We start from the raw sequence: 19,970 nt of genomic DNA on the forward strand, positions 1-19,970 counted from the left end.
CAGCACTACACCTGATTTTTTCAATCCAGCAGCTGCCATCAATCCGTCCAGACTGTCCAGGGCCCAGAACCTAGGTCTTTGCTGTGTTCAGGGCCTGGATGGCCCTGGGGTAGAAGCTGAGCTTCAGTCTGTTTGTCCTTGCGGCCATGGTCCTGTACCGCCTTTTCGAGGGCAGCCGGGCAAAGTGTTCGTACCCAGGGTGGGTTGGGTCTCTAGAGATCTTGGAGGCCTTCCTGAGACAGCGTGTGTTGTACAGCTCTTCCAGAGAGGGGAGGGGGGCGCCGGTGATCTTCTGGGCTGTTCTCATGACTCTCTGTAGCGCATTTCTCTCCGCGGTTGTGCAGCTGGAGAACCAGTTGCAGATGCCGTAGGTGAAGATGCTCTCCACTGCGCCGCGGTAGAAGGCCACCAGTATCTCCTGCTTGTTGTGTTCCTTCCTGAGGACTCTCAGGAAGTAGAGCCGCTGTTGTGCCTTCTTGATGGTGGCTGCTGTGTTGTTCTTCCAGGAAATTAATAAATTAATAAATTAATTTAATAAATAATTAATAAATTGTGTTATTGTCTCTGTGCTGTCGTTGCTTCTCTGGTCAGTGTCGTCCAGCCACAATACATGACAGCTTACTAGTAAACGAGTCACTGTAGAAGATGTGTGTGTCAGATGAATGAATGTTCAACAGAGGGCTATGCTATCACACTTTAATTAAGGACCACAAAACAACAAACGTTTTCAAATGCTTAATTACAAATTAAATCACCCCCTGAATTAAAACCAAATGGACCCTGAACCCTGCAGAGGTGCATCCTGGGAGCTGCTGCCTCTGCTGCTGAGTGCAGGTTGCATTTCAGCCAAACATGTTTGCCCAGGTAGGGTGGTGCTCCTGCAGGTAGCGCGCGGCGTAGCCCATCACGCTGCTCCTGGTCAGCTCCACGCCCAGCAGCCGGCTGGTCAGCTCACAGACCAGAGCGATCTGCTGCTGGTGGTCCCACATCCAGACCACCGTGGTCATCACCCTCCCAAACACAGAGTAGCTGAAGGACCTCCGGAGGTAAGCCTGCACCACCGGGTCTTGTCTGATCCTTTCATTTATATTGCCAGCTTCACTAATCAGCAACTCCAGCAGTCTCTGGAAACCAGGCTCGGCGTCCTCGGTGTTCGTGATTATGGGTCTAATTATATCCTCCTTGCGATGAGGAAAGTCTGAGGACGTCTCGGAAGGGTACTGCTCTAGGAAGAGAGCTAGGATGTCGGCGTACTTGGACTGGCAAGACTCCCAGTCCACGTTTTCCTGAGTTCTGCTAACCTTATATTCAAGATTGATATTGAGGAATAGCTCCACTTCTCTATCAGTCCAGATAAACGACTCCCCTCGTCCTCGCTGCGCCATTGTTGTTACCTGACCGGAAATGGTAGGTGTTTTCCAGACTTCTGATTCGCCAAGGGGCGCAGCCAGACGCTATTGGTTATTTTCGGCGCGCTTTATTTCTTTTTGTGGTTTTGTGTGGATGGTGTTTTTTTAAACGAATTGAGGGAAAACCCCGGTTTAAAAAAAAAAAACGGTGTCGTGTGGACAAGGCCTTAGTTTCCGAGCACCCCATCACCCTAACAAGACATTTTAGTTTAAATAGTTGAATTCAAATGAAATGTGACAGTACTCATTGCAATTAGCTGTTGATCAAAATATTGGATTGCTATCGGTTCTATGTAACCCACCTGCAGGTTTGTAAATCAACCAGCCCCCAGACACACTATCCAATCTTGGATGAAGACCTTGCAGTGCTGAAAATATCTTCAGGAGTAATATAAAACATAACATCAAATTAATAAAATAAGAACATTGGTTGTGGACTAAAACAAGTTATCAGAAGACTGCAAATGACTTACAACTGTGGCACCTCATCATGAGTGTAGTTCTCAGGAATCTGTGTGGACCTGTGTCCCAAACCAGCTTGGTGATGAAGGACTTCTTCAGTACCTTGGATTACACTCAACAAGCTTGGGTAAGAGATCAAATGTGAGCTGCAACTCTGACTGGTGTGCAGTGGTTGGAAGGCCCTCTGAGGCAAACATGGCAGGAAAAGACCTGTGATGAGAATGTTTTAATTTGACATTTGTACAGTTTCTCATTAGCAGACATCTGTGAATGTAAGAGACGAGTTACAGGCTGACAAATAGGTACCGTACACATATTTCAGGATGTGGTGCATCCCTGGGAATAATCACTTTGGATCTAAAATAACTTATGACTTTCTCCAAAAAAGTGGTCTCTTGGCACAACTTGCCCCCAAGGAGGATGAGTTGTGTCATGGGAGAAAATACATTGGGGTAAATTGTGCCACTGATTATGTTAAAGTAAAACTGAACATTTTCATCTCATATAATGCTATATCAAAGCAAGACAAATTCAATACCAAATTACATTTTTTTATTTTTTTATTTTTTTAAAGATGATGTTTCCAACTTTAAAGGCCAGTTTTCTTAAACAAGGCCTCGCCTATTGTATAGTAAGTTAAACAGCTCTAATACTCTGGGAACTAACTCATAGAGCTTTCACACCGACAAAGAACCTTTACCATTCCCGTTCGCGTTCTGAAACCTCTTATAACTCTTCACGGATCCGGGCTACTACTCAACATCCCACTTGTCAATGCTGCAGGGGAATATGAACTTCTGCTCCCTTCTGGCTGTCCCACCAAGTTTTTGCGGTGTGGGTAGTTTCTTGAGCACATGACCTCTAGGAATGAGTCCTTCATCATTCTCTTTGAATGTGAAGATGGGCTTTCCATCCACCAAATTCTTATGACTTGGCCTTAGAAACCCTGCACTGATGTCAGCGCCAGCAACCTTCTGCACCAATCCTATGTAATTATAGGATTTGGTTTTACCAGCAAAGTTCACAATGACAAATTCACCAGCAGACATACCCTTGTCATCACCATCATCCTATCTGCATAGTGATGGTGGGCATTTCCTGGGTAAATAATTATGAATATTCATCATTTCTTTTCTCTAACCTTTTTAATCTCTGATCCAGCTTGCAGGGACATAAATGTCATTTCTTCGCGCTAACTCAAATGCTAGTTCACAGCATTTCATTGCACTTGTACCATGAAACATTGCAGCTAGCCGTTTTATGTGGTCTGAAAGCTCTGTCTCCTATGTTTTCTTCTCCATATATATCTCATATAAGTCATCCTGCAGATCTTCATCTCCCTTGCCATCTGACGGATGCTCTTCCCCTGCTGCACCTCACTCGCTGCTCTCTCCAAATCCACAAGAGAGACTGAAGCCCTCTCTGTCTTCTGTTTATGAACGCGTGGCATAATGGTTTTTGTTTTTTAACCATTTACCTTATTATGGTTTTTGGTCTAAAATTCAAAATGGCCCGGATGTCTGACAATTTTAGGATTTGGATTTGTGTGAGAGGATTTAGATTTGTGTGAGAGATTTTTTTGAAATGGGAGAAATGTAAGCGCATTTGAATTGTGGAAACTGAATGGTTTCAAAGCAAATAAATTCAGTTTCAAATTATGCTACTCAGATTCAGTTTTTCAATTCAGTTATTCAAGTTAAACAATACAAATTCAAATTGTGATTCAAATTCATTTTTTAAATTCAAGTATTCAAATTGAGCAATTCAAATTCAAATGTCAGTAATTCAAATTCAGTTTCTAGTGGCACATATCTCTGCCCATAATCCAGGAGTACATCAGCACCATCGTAAACTGTTACCCCAAGCCTCGGGGGGCTTAGTGCACAATAAAAAACACACGTAACCTGATAAGTAAAGACTAAAGCAAACAGTAATAAAGACTGTGGGCTCACAATTAAAAATTACTTGTATATAATTGATAGGTTTTTCTCATATCTACAAGAACAATTGATTAACAATTATTGGTTCTACATCAAACCTTAATCTAAGAGTATACAAAAAGCAAAGCATGAAAGAAAAAAAAAGTGGGGAATAATCATCCATATGAGAGTACATTGCACAGTTTGATTCCCTCTAGTCTAGACTAGTCTGAACTCAGATGACTTTCCCCATAATGAGTAGGCTCATGAAAAACACCATGATGAAAAAGATCCACATGAAGAATCGGTCTAAGACCTGGGCCACCTTCTTCCACTCCCCAGTCCTTTTCTGTGTTGCCCTCTGATCTCTATAGAAGTTGGTAATGTACTCTATATTCCTCAGGAGCTGCTGCTGTTGGCTTGTCCACTGGGTCTTGTAGGCAACCTCTCTCCCATTACCCAGTCTGTCACTCACACCCCCCTTCCTGCATCTCCTTGTCGACCCCAGCGTGTCCCCACAGTCTTGGCTCATGAACGTGCCATCCCTCCAGGGGCTGTAGTGGTTGTTAGGGTTTCTCCCGATCGAGCATGTGGGACTCCTCATCTGCCCCATGTCCTCACTCTCCTCTGACATCTTGGGGACCTCCTGACCTCTCTCCTCCTTGGACGTAAAGTCCTCTCTGCCAGCTTGTCCATTCATAGTACAGTCGGTGCTTCTCTGAGGAGTAGGAGGCTCTTTTTCTGGCGCTGACATGCAGTTTTCCCCTACTTCATACACGAAGCACACCCTGGCCATGTACTGCAGGATGAATATCTTAGCCCATTTGGGTACAGGTTTGGCATCTGGACCACAGTGGTGGATGTTCATGATGAAGATGGTCAGGGCAGTGGAGGCAGTTATCATGGTCATGGTGGCTATGTAGTACTTTCCTGTAGGAAGAAGAAAGGGAAAGAGGTTACAGAAGACCTACTGCTGCTGCCCCTCATTCTCACATTGATAAAATTGTAGTGCTGTATTTCACATAGTTTTCTATGAGATTCTTGCAGGATATTAAAAAACATGTAATGGAGTAAAATTATACAGTATTACAATGTTACACATAATCTCTTCACTACATACTCGCCGATTGTCCTTACCAATGAGTGGCACGTTCTCTGAGGGTGGCATGATCTCTGCCACCAGCAACTGAAAGACAGTGAGTGCCAGCATCACCGTGACGCCCAGAGACACCTTCTCCCCTGAGTCAGCAGGCAGGTAAAAGCCCAGCGGAGCCAGGAAGGAGATCATCACACAGGGGACCAGAAGGTTGAACACATAGAAGGAAGCCCTCCTCTTGAGTTTGAGAGTGTAGGTCACATCTGTGTAGGGGTCAGCACAGCAGCCATACAAAATGATGTTCCTCTGAGCGGGCATACCCAGCACCTCCCATTCTACATTCGCAACCATGTCCGCCAGGTCTGCGCTTTCCATGGCGTTATGGATGTCCACAAGGTTGCCATTATATGTCCAGGAGCCGTAGGTGAAGCCACACTGCTGGGAGTCGTATGGGAAGAAAGATACATCCACCTTACAGGAGCTCTTGGTGATGGCAGGGGAATCCCACATGATCTGCCCGTCATTACGGATCACCACGTTTGTGTTCATGGACCCTGTGAAATGGTCATCAGCACTGAAATACAATGAGGTCATTGCTACAAATAAGAAATAAGTTTTGATTTCAGAAATGCTTTTGGTTGGCAGCATCGTTTAGTGTTTTTGAAAGGACAACAATTCACAATTCACATTAAGGCCATTCACACTGGTACAGTAAATAATTTTTTCACATATCCGATTCAAAACAGATTTTTTTGCTGCAGTCTGAATAGGCAAAAACACATGGAATTTGATATTTAGAAAATATTTTTTTCTATGAAAAGGAGGGAAAATGCAAAGGCACAAGAAAAGTAATTGAAGAGTTAACGCCTCTTCTTAAGTTGCCGGTAATGGTTAAACTATGCAGTTTGCCACAACGGCTAAATATTCATACATTGGTATAAAGCAGAAGGAGACATGAACCCTCAATGAACAAATGGCTTCACAGAATGTTCAGCTTGTGAACATAACAAAAAAGAACAGGCATAGGATAGACAGTAGGAGCAATTGACTCTTAGAAAAAAAAAGGTTGCCGTTGTTTAGAACCCTTGTTGGTTCCATGCAGAACCCTTTCCACAGAGAGGGTTCTACATGGCAACAAAACAGGTTCATCAAAGGGTTCTCCTACAGGGACAGCAGAAGAACTCCTTTTGGTGGTACAGTATGTAGAAACCATTTTTCTAAGAGTGTAGAGCTCCCTGTGATTAACCCAATATCAATCCGACCTACTTGTTATATAGGACTATATCAGGTCTCCATACATAACTACTAGGTATACGGATGATATCAAGTCCATCATAATCATCTTTATTCCAGGTGAGGTGCGCATCTATCCACACCTGTCTTATCCATAAATATGCGGTCAAAATCTGGTTACGTTCATCCTGAAACAGAAGGGAAATGGTCATCAATGGTCAAGTTACCATATGGAATAAGACGTGTTTATGTGCGTGAAAATTAAATGTCAAAGTGCACAAATACAAAATGTCCAAACAAGAAAACAGTGTCAGATGATGCCATTTTACCATGTCAATGATTTGTGACAAGGTGATCTGCAGGGTGACATTCAGAATGTTCTCTGTGTCCTCCACAGGTCTCAGTGCACTTGTGTAGTTACCGAACAAATCATTCATCAGCTTCTGGGCATATTTCCCATGGGCACTCCAGCAGGCTGGTGCAGGACACCCACAGCCGTGTTGATGGGGTAGTGAAAGAGACATTGGGCACAAGTAGAAGTGTAAGAGAGAATATGTGAACACATGACAGATGGTTCAGAATACTGGGACGAAGAGGATTTCAGGGTAGATTACCCTGCTGAAGCTAAAGAAGGAGATCAAGTAAATCTGCCATTATGAGCCAGCAGATACAGTTATGGGAGCCTGTTGACCCTGAGGATGTTGTGTTGATTTCCACTCTAATACTGTGGCACACCACATAAAACCACTCTGACAAATACACATTATGGATGATATGTATGACTGTTTTCACTCTCCTTTCAAACCCACATCAATACCCTGCTAACCAAAGTCAGAACAAGAATTGGTTTCCTGTACCCCAATAAAGCATCTTTCACCCACTCTGCAAAACACATCTTGGTTAAAATGACCATTCTTCCAATTCTGGACTATGGCGAACTAATTTACAGGATTGCCCCCAAAAACCTTCTCAATAAACTGGACGTCATCTGCCATCCGCTTTGTCACTGGTGCCCCTTTCAACACTCATCACTGCGACCTGTATTCCCAAGTCAACTGACCATCACTCCACTCCAGGCGACAGATCCACTGTGTGTCAGTTAACTTATAAATCCATCATCGGCAAACCCCCAAGCCTACTGAAGACAAATGACTATTATCCCAAAGCACATCCCATGTATACGGACTACCTAGCCTTAAGCACACAGTCACTTTACTCAATACTACCTCTTACACCCACTGCCCCTGAGTCCAATACTCATGACATTTCTACTCTATACTATTTTTTTTATTTTACTTTTTGTACTGCTAAATTGTGTCCTGCCTTATTCCAATTGTGTGTCCAATTGTCTCACTTATGTCTTGTAACTATTGTCACTTTATTTATCTTGTTTTATATTGCCTTGTTTGTCTTTGTGATGCACTGTCAAGGAACCAAAGCCTAAGAATGTTTACTTTGATTGGATATTTCATTAAATGTATATGGTCAACATGTAAAATCATGAAGAAAAAAACATTTTGGATCTCAAGTCTTACAAAATGTTATTGGATGATTGTATTGTACAGTAGACTACATTCTCAGCAATAACAGCATACCTAATACTTTATTTTACAATATATGAGTTTGCAAAGCTAAACTTGTAAATCAGCATCTCTGTCTAAGGGAATTTAAATGTATCTTCATTCCTCAGAATCCAATCATTGTTTAACTTAAAGAGCATGAGTGCACATTTTTAGTTTAAGCTTTAGACTGACAAACATACTTGAGTTAAGAACACTGCCAGAGGCAATGTTTACTGTGCCGTCAGTGGGATTTAGGTGTACGCCAGATGTTTACAGTGCTTTGCTGTTGCAATAAAGCCTTTTGAGAGGGATGCAGAGAAGGGTCACATGATTACAGTCCATAAGACAGTCCCTAAACAACTAGCTTAGCTTCAGGATCTAGGGAAATTAAAAAATCCAACATGGGACAGGGTTGATACACAAGCACTGTACTAGGTTATATATCAGACTATTTTATAAATAAACGTAACAGTGTACTTTACATATTATAATAAGATCTAAAGAAATCTAATAGCATCCTGTCTGTCTATGTATGTATGTATGTATGTATGTATGTATGTATGTATGTATGTATGTATGTATGTATGTATGTATGTATGTATGTATGTATGTATGTATGTATGTATGTATGTATGTATCTCTCTCTCTCTCTCTCTCTCTATCTATGGTCACCTCAGTCAGTAGTGAGTTCAAATGGGAAATAAGGTATTGAGAATTTTTTTTGCAATTAGTACTACAGTCCAAAAATACCTGTAATGCCTTGTTTTTCAGTACCATAATGAACAATTCCCAAATAACTTAAAAAGTCGCACTTTTTCATAGGCAGTTACGGCTACTTTTTAAAAAGATATAATTGCATTCTATTTTCAAATTCCAGCAAAAGAGAGAAACCTAGCCATACCTGGAACAATATGCATACAGAGAATGAAACGGATTAATTCTCGAATTCCACAGAGTTTCATCTTGCTGTACTATCTGTAACTGGTTATCTCGATCCACAAATAATTCCAGTTGATAATTTTAGCGCCGCAATTGCAGATCAGATGCACCAGTCGTTTTTCCAAGAGGACAGTTGAGATGAAACAGGGGAGGCGCGACTCGCGAGGTGGGTGATTGACAGACGACACACGCTTTAATCACTTGCGTGGCCAACGCTCATGACGGACAGCATGGGGACTGTGACATACCCTGCGTTCGTAAATACGCCCTGGAAATCTAATCAGCACTCATGGAATGCCTCTTGTCCAATCAAATTACTTGGTCCCTCCCTTTATGACGTCAAACCCAGTGTGCGCTCCGGCGCTCTCAGAGCGAATTTACGAACGCATAGTCATCGTCAAAAAAGCCACGATATAAAATTGCTTATAGCCATAAAGTCACATAAATGCAATATTTATATATACAATGTATACAATATAAAACACATCTGTGAACTGATTGCTAATTGCGTAGGCTATTAGCTCATTTCAATGCGGCACACATTCAGAACCAAGGATAGCTCCCGTGGGTCTCTTTCAAAGTCTTTGAGACAGTTTATAGTGTATGACCTCAGGCAAGGCTATGAAGATGTCCTCTCTCACCTCATGGAAACAATTGTCTCTTGTGCTTGTTACACCTAGAGATATTTATATAGAGAGATTTTATATGTAATGTTATAGTCATATCATGTCATATGACTGGTTCTTAATCTCCACTTTTTGATAGGCTGCCATTCCGCTGCTGTGCCGCAGCATTTCTCTTCCGGTTATCACAAGAAATCCTGCTGCGAACCCGTACAGAGATATCATCTTCTTTTAACCGCTACTCACAAAGCTTGGCTACAGTAGGCCTATTTCTTTAAAACCATATTTACATTATATTGGAATTATTAGAATGATATAGGGCAGCAGTATGATGCTGATGATGATCCAGTTACAGTAGGACGCGTTCGCATCTTATTGGTGCTCTGAACTGAGCTCCCTTTTGGGGGGGGAGAAGATATTACAATCGCGAGAATAACTGTATCAATTTAAGTCTCAGCATTAACAGAATACAGTGAAAATGCATCGAGATGTAATGAGCCTGTCCAATTAAATGCTATGGAGAGCATTTCTGTTCTGTGACAATGCAAGTGTCTACCTTTCTATGAACAATTAACCTTTCCTGCCAATAATTCAAATAATATTATATAATAATATTATAGATATGGGCCAACCACACAGTCTGTTGTGTGTATAGATCTGTCTATTTATATATGATAATGCATTGGAAAATGTCACACACTAAAGTATTACCACACAGTATATATACAATATGTCAATATGACAATATGCAAGACTATTTCTGTACATAAATATGTTCATTTTCCAGTCTAGGATGATGCAGGGACCTAATATCCTGGGACATGACAAGCCTCTGATCAGACTGTCATTCACCACCTGTGTTGTGGGCACCGTCAGTCTGCCACTGCTGGGTTTAACAACTTGCATCTTCATATCCTCTGTTTTCCATTTCGAAGACTCCACTGAAACTCATTGCAAGGTAATACACACACAGACACACACACACACACACACACACACACAGACAGACACACACACACACACACACACACACACACACACACACACACACACATGTATTTTCAATTGTCCTGATTTTCATCTATTTGGTTTTGTTGCTGCTGTAGGTGCCCAATTATCTGCCGTCTGTTAGTGCGTCCATAAGCCTGAGCCCTGAGAGCCACATCTGGCGCTTCTGCATTGGTTTACACTCTGCTCCTCGCTTCCTGGTTGCAGTGGCCTACTTCAACTTCTATAAGGGCCGCTTCTCCTCAAAGGGCCTGGAGAGGTTGCTAAGCTGTCTCAACCTGGTTTGTGCAATCACTGAAAACTTTGGTCTCCTGCTCCTCACCTACGTTTCATCCAACGAGACATACCGTGAGTGACCTTAGATTGTCATTTTATCACTATGGCATTTGGATTAAAAGGTGTTTAGTAACCTTATGATTTGAGCATTTGGCTTACAGGTATTTGATTATATACCGGTAATAGTATAAGCCTAGTAGGCTTTACAGCCTGGGATCAGAATAAACATTTTGCTAAGCTAAGTGAATCTATAAATCTGTCCAGTCCCAGGGTCCCTTCTTATTTTGATATGCCATTTTAGCTGACGCTTTTATCCAAAGCGACTTACATTGCAGTAAGTGCATCATTATAATGTTTTCTGTATATATGGTACCAGCAGGAATCAAATACACAATCTAAGCGTTACTAGTGCCATGCTCTACCAACTGAGCAACAGAGGACCACATTATTTGATAGAACTATTTTTTTAGGGATCATAATTCAGTTCACTTGTGACATTCTATTGTTGTAATAGAATATCAAACCTGTTCAATATAGTTTTTTTAACTGACAAATAAAGCCTTTCTTCCTTTTCTCTCTTTTCCCCTTAGTTGTCCATAAGGAAGGTTTTGTCCTGTTTATAGCTAGTTCTCTAATCCACATGTTGATCACCTGTCGGCTATGGCAGGTTATAAAGAAGTACTCAATAAGTCCTGAGGTAAGGTGACATCCTCTGCACTTCATCTGCAAATGTTCAGGCAAATTCTCTTAAAATCTTATGCCAAAGATCTACATTGTTAATATTATGTTGAAAGTGCACGAAAGACTTAATAAAAAATACAGGAAGAAACTTCATCTTTTTGAAGTCATTTTAATATTGCGGACCAGGGGGCGCTTAGGTGGCGTAGCGGGTTAAGCGCTGACCATGTAACCGCAGTAACCCGGTTCGATTCCGGCCGGGGACATATCCTGCATGTCATCCCTCCTCTCTCTCTCACCCATCCTTCCTGTCTAAATCTTCACTGTAACTGTCATTAAAAATGAGAAATATGAGTGGGACTGCCCCACTCAGAAAAAATAACTTTAAAAAATGTTATATATTGTAGACCAGGCCAAATCTTAGTGGTTGAGTAAAATTCTTGTAAATCGTCCAAGAGGGGCGTTTTGTGACTTCAAACTGTTGTCTGCAAAATTAAAGAGAGATGCTAGAGCATTCTGGAGTACAAAGTGAAACATTTCGGCCTCCAAATGCTGAGCAGAGTTTCTTGGCGAACAGTGTCTTACTGTATTGCAGTGACTCAAACCACTGTTATTCTTTGCTTGAAGAAAGATACTGGTAGTATTTTGATCAGAAGCATATCTGTCATAATGGGCATTGCTGTGGTCTGTTGTGCCAGACCTGGAAGAAGGGAAGCCCCTGGCTGTGTTTACTATGTCTTAATCTAAAAAAGTCTATCCTCAAAGGTGACAGGTTTTTGGGGATGGGCAGTACATTCGAACTAGATTATCACCCATATAAATTCCAGACGATATGGGGAAATTGTGTCACTTTGAGCAGTAGAAATAGAATTTGTGGAAGGATGTGGCTGAATTAGATGGTGTGTTTCTACACCAGCTGCTGCATGCTTCCCCATCAGAATTGCTGGCTGGTTGTAACAGTGTCTCACGGTTTCTCACTGCTTACTGCAGATTTAGATGTACACCACGTTGGTGGTGGATTGTTCATAATGCATTGCTCATCAATCCATACTGGATTAGATACTTTTTGAAGTTACAAAAGGATTGAAGCCATGCTATACAACCATGTTATTTCACAATATAACAGATGATGTTGCAGTATGATATACAATAATTTACGGGCCTTAGAAAGAAAAAAGAAATGAAACAAGGCCATGATTTACTACCTCAAGGGCACCACATGCTCTTTCTCCCATGCATAGCTCCCATCCATTCCCTCGTTTTGATTAATTTGTTCCCTCGTTTTGATTAATTTGTTACCACAAGATAAGTGGGAGGAGAGTCAGGGTAATCCCGACGGTAAAGTCCATTAGCTCTCAATATCCAAGTCAATTGCCTTTTACTAATAATAATACCTTGTAAAGCAAGTGTTGTCAGCAGGTCTTGATAACTCATCCCCAAACTAAAGTAAAGCTTAATTAAAGAGTCTCTATCCATATCTATCACTAAATAAAGGCATGAGTGTCTCAAGCTGGCTGGAGTCAGTGGTGTGGCCTCTCTTACAAAGGCACACTGCTAAAATGTGTTGCTAGGAACAACAACAACAACAACAACACATTTTTAAATATATATATATTTCGTGGAAACGAGTTAACCAAAACAAGGGAAGAAATTAATCAAAACGAGTCAATGAATTGTTAAAACAAGGCCACGATTTCCTACATTGTGTGCAGGCAATAGCATTTTGTACGCTCGGTGTAGTAAATCGTGGCCCGGTTTTATTTCTCTCTCTCTTTTTAGCCACTCCAGGGCTCTATAAAAATGTATATAATATAATATATAATATAATATTATTGCTTTTTTTTTTTCTCACACAGGACCTGAAATCTTTCCATTGGAAAATCCGTATTTTGATTCTCAACATATCTTTCTGCTCCTTTGCGGGTTACTTTTACTGGAAACACAATGTGTACTGTGAACCAGGGAGTAAGTACAGCATCAATGAAACAGTGCTTGAGTCCATCCTATTTCAATTCTGTTTTCCACTAGTAAAAGAAAAAATGTTCTACCTACAACCAAAAAGGGTTATTTGGCTGTCTATGTTGGAGAACTATTTTTGGTTCTAGGTCTAACCTTTTTTCTAAGAATGTATTGTTATCAATTGTCATCTCTGCCCAAGTGTTAATGCACAGTAATACACTCCTCTCTTTCTCCTAACTTTCGCAGGCTACACTTTTTTTGCTCTCTTTGAGTATTTGGTGGTGTTCTCCAATATGGCTTTCCACTTAACAGCGTTCTGGGACTTTAAGAGCAGAGAGGTAGTGGTCATCTCACCAACAGAGGATAAAGACTTCTGACTGGGAAATCGAAGGGCAGGTGCCAGGTGTGCAGACACCCATCCACCACTTAACAGTGCTGACCCTGTTCGAGATGGGGAGGAGCACGGAGAGAGTTTCTTCCATATATTTACATGATGATGTCATGTCTAAAAGGGTCATTATTTTGTTTCTCTTGGCTAAGTAACCTGAAAATCACACACACATATAGTCACCAACATAAATGATAAAAGTGATAAAAGTGAATGTATTTATTTGGCGTAAAGTGCAGTATGGTGAATAGAACTTAAATGGTCTGTGCTCATTTGGGACAATGGGGCTACAAACTTGATCAACCTAGGCATCAATGTAAAACAAAAAAAGGTTCAAGTGTCTTTCACTTACTATTGCCAATGGTGTTTAACATGAGTAGTACAGTTTGGTTTCCCAAACTTGTCTCTCACAGTATTTTCAGCATGCTGAGTCTTTACAAGCGGATGCTGAGTCAGTTAGGGGTTAACCATAGGCAAAATTTGAGGAAGTTAACATGTAGAGCAAATCAACTTCCTATTTTATAAGAGAGGGAGAGAGAGAAAGAGAGAGAGAGAGAGAGAGAGAGAGAGAGAGAGAGAGAGAGAGAGAGAGAGACACCTTGGGTTGGGGTTCTGTATGAGACTTGTTATAGTATACTGTACATCTATCCCATATCCTTTTTTTATCACCAAGGTGATATTATTCTTATATTTTCAAATCTTGGACCTTGGTTCTCACACAAAGAGGGATCTGTTATTCCCAGTGTTTCTGGCCACAGGCAAAGGGACCGATGCCAGATATGTTCTATATAGAGGCTCTGTCCATGCCTTATTTTACTGTCAAATGAGTGAAGTGGCCTGAGGTAAGGGACTTTGGGTAGTAAATGAAAATGTATCGTTCACAGCTCTGTAACAGCCAGCTGGGTCATTTGACTTCCAAATGAGTCTCATGCAAATCAAGGACTGCATTATTGTTTAGCATTCCAGTGACTCACCCATTGACCATGGAAATGTCTTTGGATTTTTTAATCAATCACATGCATGTACTGTATCTTGGTTTTGTTTATTTCTAATTATTATGATCTAAGTTCTTTTTAGACCTGAAATTCAATAAATCAGTGTAAGGTTATACATCTTATAATTACTTTTTTTGACGCACATTTATTTTCTATATCACATGCTAAGAATGAATGTTCAGTCTTGATTTATACAACATCTAAGCTACCACTCCCTTTCAAAACATAGGTTGGATTTTCTGTTCTTTGCTGTTCTCAATATACTTACACAACAGTTAATAAAAACTTCCAGAACTTCCAACGAAACTAGTATAGCAAGCAAGGACTTTCAGAGGGAAGTTACTGCCAAGTTCCCTTTTTCAATCGTTCTCTCCCCCTCCCCCTCTCTATATCTTTTTCTCTCCCTCTGACTAATGACTCTGACCCTGGCCACACTCAAACAGTGTAACATGCAATGTCTCGCTCTGTGGCATGTTGGTGACGCACTGCACCAGCAAGAAACTGATGATACAGTTAAATTGACTTCCTGGCAGCTTATTTTGAAAGAGAATGCATGTTTCACACACACACACACACACACACACACACACACACACGCACACACACACACACACACACACACACACACACACACACACACACACACACACACACACACACACACACTGTACTGTCCAGTCCACTCATTCTTCTTAAACACTTGTATTCAGTGATATTCAGTTATGTTTGTAAAGCCAATATTTTAATATGACACATTGGCCATCAAGATACACATTTGAAATGATAGATTATATCACATAGAATCCACTTGTCCCAGGTGCACTCTTAAAAAAAGTAATTCTTCAGCTTAATCCCCTTAATGATGTTCTTAGAAAAGGGTTGTACCTTGAACCAAAAAAGGTTATTTGGCTGTCCCTGAAGCTGTGGTGCAGTGTAGAACTATTTTGGTTTCATGTAAAACCCTCTCTGTGGAACCAAAAAGGGTTCTACGTGGCACCAAAAAACATTCTTCAACAGGGTTCTTCTGTAGGGACAAGGAGAACCTATTCTTCTAAAAGTGTTTGATATGGGCAATACTTCCTAACATAATCAATTTCTCAAATCAACTACATCAATGTCTTTGACATCCACAACAACTAAATATTGTTCTATTTGATTTATTCCTGTAATAATGTCTCTATTTACTCTACAGCAGAACACAGGGTTTCTTTGGGGTGGTTGGTCGTGGGTTGAGAAAGGCACGCACAGCCTCAGCGAACACCTCCGTGATTCCATCCTGGGTGAGGGCTGAGCACTCAAGGTACTTGATGGCTTGGATCTGTTTGGCCAGAGCTGTGCCCTGCTGTAGGGTGACGGTTGTCTGGTTCTGAACCTTCAGCTTCTTCAGGACTTCCGGGTCATTGCGCAGGTCTTTCTTGGTGCCCACCAGAAGAATAGGCACGTTGGGGCAATGGTGTGTAACCTCTGGGTGCCACTTGTGCTTGATATTCTCATAGGATGGTGGGCTGGCGATGGAGAAGCAGATGACAAAAACGTTGGTCTGGGGATAGGAGAGGGTGCGCAGGCGGTCATACTCCTCTTGTCCGGCTGTGTCCCACAGGTTAAGGCTAATAGTCCTGCTGTCCACTGTTGTCTGGGCACTGTAGTTGTCGAACACAGTGGGGATGTACTCCTTAGGGAAGGCGTTAGTGGTGTAGGAGATGAGGAGGCAGGTTTTTCCAACAGCACCATCCCCCACCACCACACACTTAATGCTCTGCATTCTGACCCCTTCACTGTCTCAGACACCTGTTAAAACACAATGAGAAACTGTATCACATACAGCTCAGAAGTGAGGTTTGTGGTTTACATCGGTTGGTTTCAAAGATATTACTCACACCTTCCTCATCTGTCTCTTGAGTTCGAAGTCTATTTATATACATTTATGTTCAACCATTCTTGCGTGGCTTTTATTTATGTGAAAAGGCTTATCTGTATGTACGGTATGTTTTTACCTCAGTTCAACAAGTAAGAATGCTCAACTGAATATTTCCAGTGTGAGACCCATATGAAACAAAATGATTTCTAGGACCTGAAGCATGATGAACCCAAGCATTCAGATCTGGTTCTCATTTTTTTTTTTTTTAAACATAATAATATAAAACAAGCTCATCATAAAAATTGGAAAGAAATTACTGAATGCATTATTATATACAGTATATCATGAAACTCATGAATCTCCTTACACACACACACACACACACACACACACATTGCTTGTCTACATTGCAATTAAACATGTCCTTGTGAATTTGCCAAAAATGGTGCTGTAGGATTAGTTGTGGCCCACAATGGTGCATTGCTGTGACAGATTAAAATCAGCTACTCGGCAGCAAATAATATAAATTAGATCAAACTTACCAGACATTACAGTATCTTGATCCAAATTAGTTTGTATGATCATATAGAATCTTCTGAAACTGACTGAGAGCAAAGCAGAAGTCTAGCTGAGAGGGAAGTGTACATGTTTAAATTGCCTGTATGAGGCTCAAAGAACCATAGCACTGTGTGAGGAAGTTTGACTAACCAATGACAGGCAATATGACTGTGTATCAATTCTCTGTAGTAACCCCTACTCCCAGCCACTCCTATCGCAGGTCTGAGAGGATGGATAGGTGTACAATAATTTTAAATGAATATAATATATTTTAAAATATAAATTAATATTTTGGATTCACTCACTAGCAACTCTGTCACGCATGAACTCTCTCACTCATTAAGTCACACACTAGCATTCCCCTGTCTAATCCACTTCAGCAGCCTATTATACATATCAGCAGAATTTGCATCATAAACTTTGGCTGTTGGCTAGAAATGTAAAGCCACAGCCTGACATTTCATTTGGGTGACTTTGATGTGATACATACAACTGTCTTGAACAGGGACGCGGGAAGGGGGGTGCTGAGGGTGCTGCAGCACCCCCTAGCGGCAGGCAGAAGGAGCTCCTCCTGCCTGAATTAAAAAAATAAAAATATTATTCAAACAATAATTTAAAACAATATAATAACTATTGTTGCTTTTGGGAATAAAAATAAATGTGTTTTTTGTAATAAATGTAAAAATGTGTTTGTTAGTTTTAATGTTAGTGATCACATGGTCATATCTTGCTAGGGAATCTCTGAGTTCTTTAGCAAAAATGCTAAATCAGCCAGAACAATTGAAGTGGAGTTGGAAGAAGATGCTGATGCAGTTGCTTGCTTCGCTTAACAACACTCCCATTAATGCTCTACTGTCGGACGTTGTTGAGAAAGAGCAACAGACGGCCAGAAACGTATTAGAACTGATATTCAGATCCATCCGATTATTCGGCAGCGAAGGGCTTCCGTTAAGAGGCAATAACAATCGACATGGAGTGCTGTCTGTAATAATGGTCAACATCATGTTTGTGGACATTGTGGGACACTGTGAGCTGAGTGAAAATTACTGTAAATTCCAACACATTGTTGGTCAAATATTTAACGTTACGTCTTTGTAGTGTGTGGGTGCGTGCGTGCTTAACTATTATTGCCCGTGCATTGGGCCCCGTCGTTATGCCACTGTGTGCGTGTGAGCGAACGAGCAATCAGCGAGAGGGAGGGAGAGAAATCGTTATAATTTTTTCCCTGGCAATTTTTTTCCCTGTAGCGTATATAGACAGCACCTCAGCACCCCCAGTCAAAATACCTTCCCGCGTGCCTGGTCTTGAACTTTTCATATTGAACCAAAAAAACAAAATACTTTATTACTCTTCTTTTTTTTTGCTATTATATTTTAAAATAATGTTAATAAACGTTATTATACCACCGGCCTCCTTTATAGAGGCTTTGGTGAGGGCTGCGCTCGTAAATTCGCTCTGAAAGCGCCGGAGCGCACACTATGTTCGATGTCATAAAGCGACCAAGTAATTTGATTGGACAAGAGGCATTCCATGAGTGCTGATCAGATTTCCAGAGCAATTACGAACGCAGCCCATGTGTGTATTTTTGTTGATGACCGCCATTCTCTGATGGTATGCAGAATGAGAAATTTGTTTGGCCTCAAGGTGGCATACTTGAGCTTACAATGTTGAACTGAATTCCTCGTATTTCGACTTATATCATTCATCCACATCATTAGGCGGCAGTGTATGTAAGAATCCACTGTATTGGAACTCTGCGGTTTTCCAAATACAGAGAAGAGGGACCGAGACGTCTGATCGAAGTGCCGCTGTGTCCTGCTGGGGGAACCAGACATCTGCTGTCATGTTGAAACGTAGCTGAATTAAAACCGCTCTGGGTTTTGGATCAATGATAGGTAAAACAACATTTTTGTTATCACGTACTCAAGTGCATTTCATCTAGCTGCTGATGTTAGCTAAGTAGCTGTCTTATCTATCCAGCATAAAATCAGTCGCTTTCTGGTTTTGTCAGTGGCTGCGTTCGTAAATTCGCTCTGAGAGCGCCGGAGCGCACACTGGGTTCAACGTCATAAAGAGACCAAGTCATTTGATTGGACAAGAGCCATTCCACGAGTGCTGATCAGATTTCCAGAGCGAATTGACGAACGCAGCCAGTGTATGTCGCACTCGCGTGCCGTAGGTGTCGGGTGAGTTAACTACCGGTGAATAGCCATAGGTGAGACAAGCAGGTGGCTACCTCCCTAGCCTAGCCTAGCATAGCCTAACTCAGCCCGATGATACCAGGCTAGCTATGTAGCAGCCAGCTGCCGCGGCCGCAGTGTGATAACAGAGACACCGCCTTGGATCGTCTTCATGCAGTCTACTGCTGCTAGCCAGTCATCATACGCCAATGTATGACAGCCAACAACCGCACGGTAGCTCTTTATCCATGGAGTACAGAGGGGGGTCTCTCATAGCTCGGACTTCAGACTGATATGAAGACGTTCCTTTGATCTAGGACAGAGTTCAGTTACCAAGTGTGAAAATCGGAAGACCTTCCAATGCAAATATCTTGAGAGGTAATATCTATTGTTAAAAAAAGCATGTGCGTTTGTTAGCTTTCAAACGGCTGGTCTGGACATGACAGCTGACGACGGAGCTATAGATTCAGTCAGGCCAACGCTGGCCAGCAGTTGTCACTTTTCATCAAACATAGTTTCTCTGTCCGGTGGCTCGTTATTTGTCATACGTCAGCCTAATTATTGAGTTACTCTAGCAGGACATGTTGCCATTCTAATTGGATATTTATGAAGCACGCATTGTGAATGAACACAACCAGCTAGCTAGCCAGCTAACCGGGAAAGCTCATCATGTTTCACATCTGAGGGAGAGGAGCTGTCAGACAGGCTTGGTTGGTAGGCTTGCAAAGTGGTCTTGCTACTATAGCCAACCTTTTTACCCTAGACAAAGTCAACTCTACAGGCTTATGTATAAAATCCCGGTACTAGATATATTTACAAGATATGTC

At 41.5% G+C, this 19,970-nt stretch overlaps 4 protein-coding genes across 5 annotated transcripts in view; 2 read left to right on the plus strand and 2 right to left on the minus strand.

Annotated features, from left to right (window-relative positions):
- Positions 1–4,025: 4,025 nt before the first annotated feature.
- On the minus strand, positions 4,026–6,643 carry chrna10a (cholinergic receptor, nicotinic, alpha 10a; the record flags this gene model as incomplete). The annotated part of the gene is made up of 4 exons (XM_080527293.1): positions 4,026–4,720; positions 4,928–5,460; positions 6,153–6,307; positions 6,449–6,643. The coding sequence occupies 4 exons, from the start codon at positions 6,641–6,643 to the stop codon at positions 4,026–4,028; spliced, it is 1,578 nt and encodes a 525-aa protein (XP_080383419.1).
- A 3,393-nt stretch (positions 6,644–10,036) lies between these two features.
- On the plus strand, positions 10,037–13,541 carry LOC308153675 (post-GPI attachment to proteins factor 2-like; the record flags this gene model as incomplete). The annotated part of the gene is made up of 5 exons (XM_080526871.1): positions 10,037–10,201; positions 10,350–10,599; positions 11,118–11,224; positions 13,062–13,170; positions 13,411–13,541. 5 exons carry the CDS (start codon positions 10,037–10,039, stop codon positions 13,539–13,541), a joined length of 762 nt encoding a protein of 253 aa, XP_080382997.1.
- Positions 13,542–15,733: 2,192 nt separating this feature from the next.
- On the minus strand, positions 15,734–16,309 carry LOC308153665 (rho-related GTP-binding protein RhoG-like; the record flags this gene model as incomplete). Its single annotated transcript, XM_080526860.1, has 1 exon — positions 15,734–16,309. The coding sequence occupies one exon, from the start codon at positions 16,307–16,309 to the stop codon at positions 15,734–15,736; it is 576 nt and encodes a 191-aa protein (XP_080382986.1).
- Positions 16,310–18,741: 2,432 nt separating this feature from the next.
- stim1a (stromal interaction molecule 1a) overlaps positions 18,742–19,970 on the plus strand; it is a 37,886-nt gene continuing 36,657 nt past the window's right edge. The window contains exon 1 of one of the 2 annotated variants that reach the window (XM_080525396.1): positions 18,742–18,858. The gene's annotated coding sequence lies outside the window, so the exon portion shown is untranslated. Of the gene's footprint in view, positions 18,859–19,378; positions 19,522–19,970 lie in introns of those variants that run through there. The other variant, XM_080525397.1, reaches the window with a different exon arrangement.

Source organism: Nansenia antarctica (genome assembly GCF_963989245.1).
Source record: "Nansenia antarctica genome assembly, chromosome: 3".
In the NCBI taxonomy this organism is placed as follows: Eukaryota; Metazoa; Chordata; class Actinopteri; order Argentiniformes; family Microstomatidae; genus Nansenia; species Nansenia antarctica.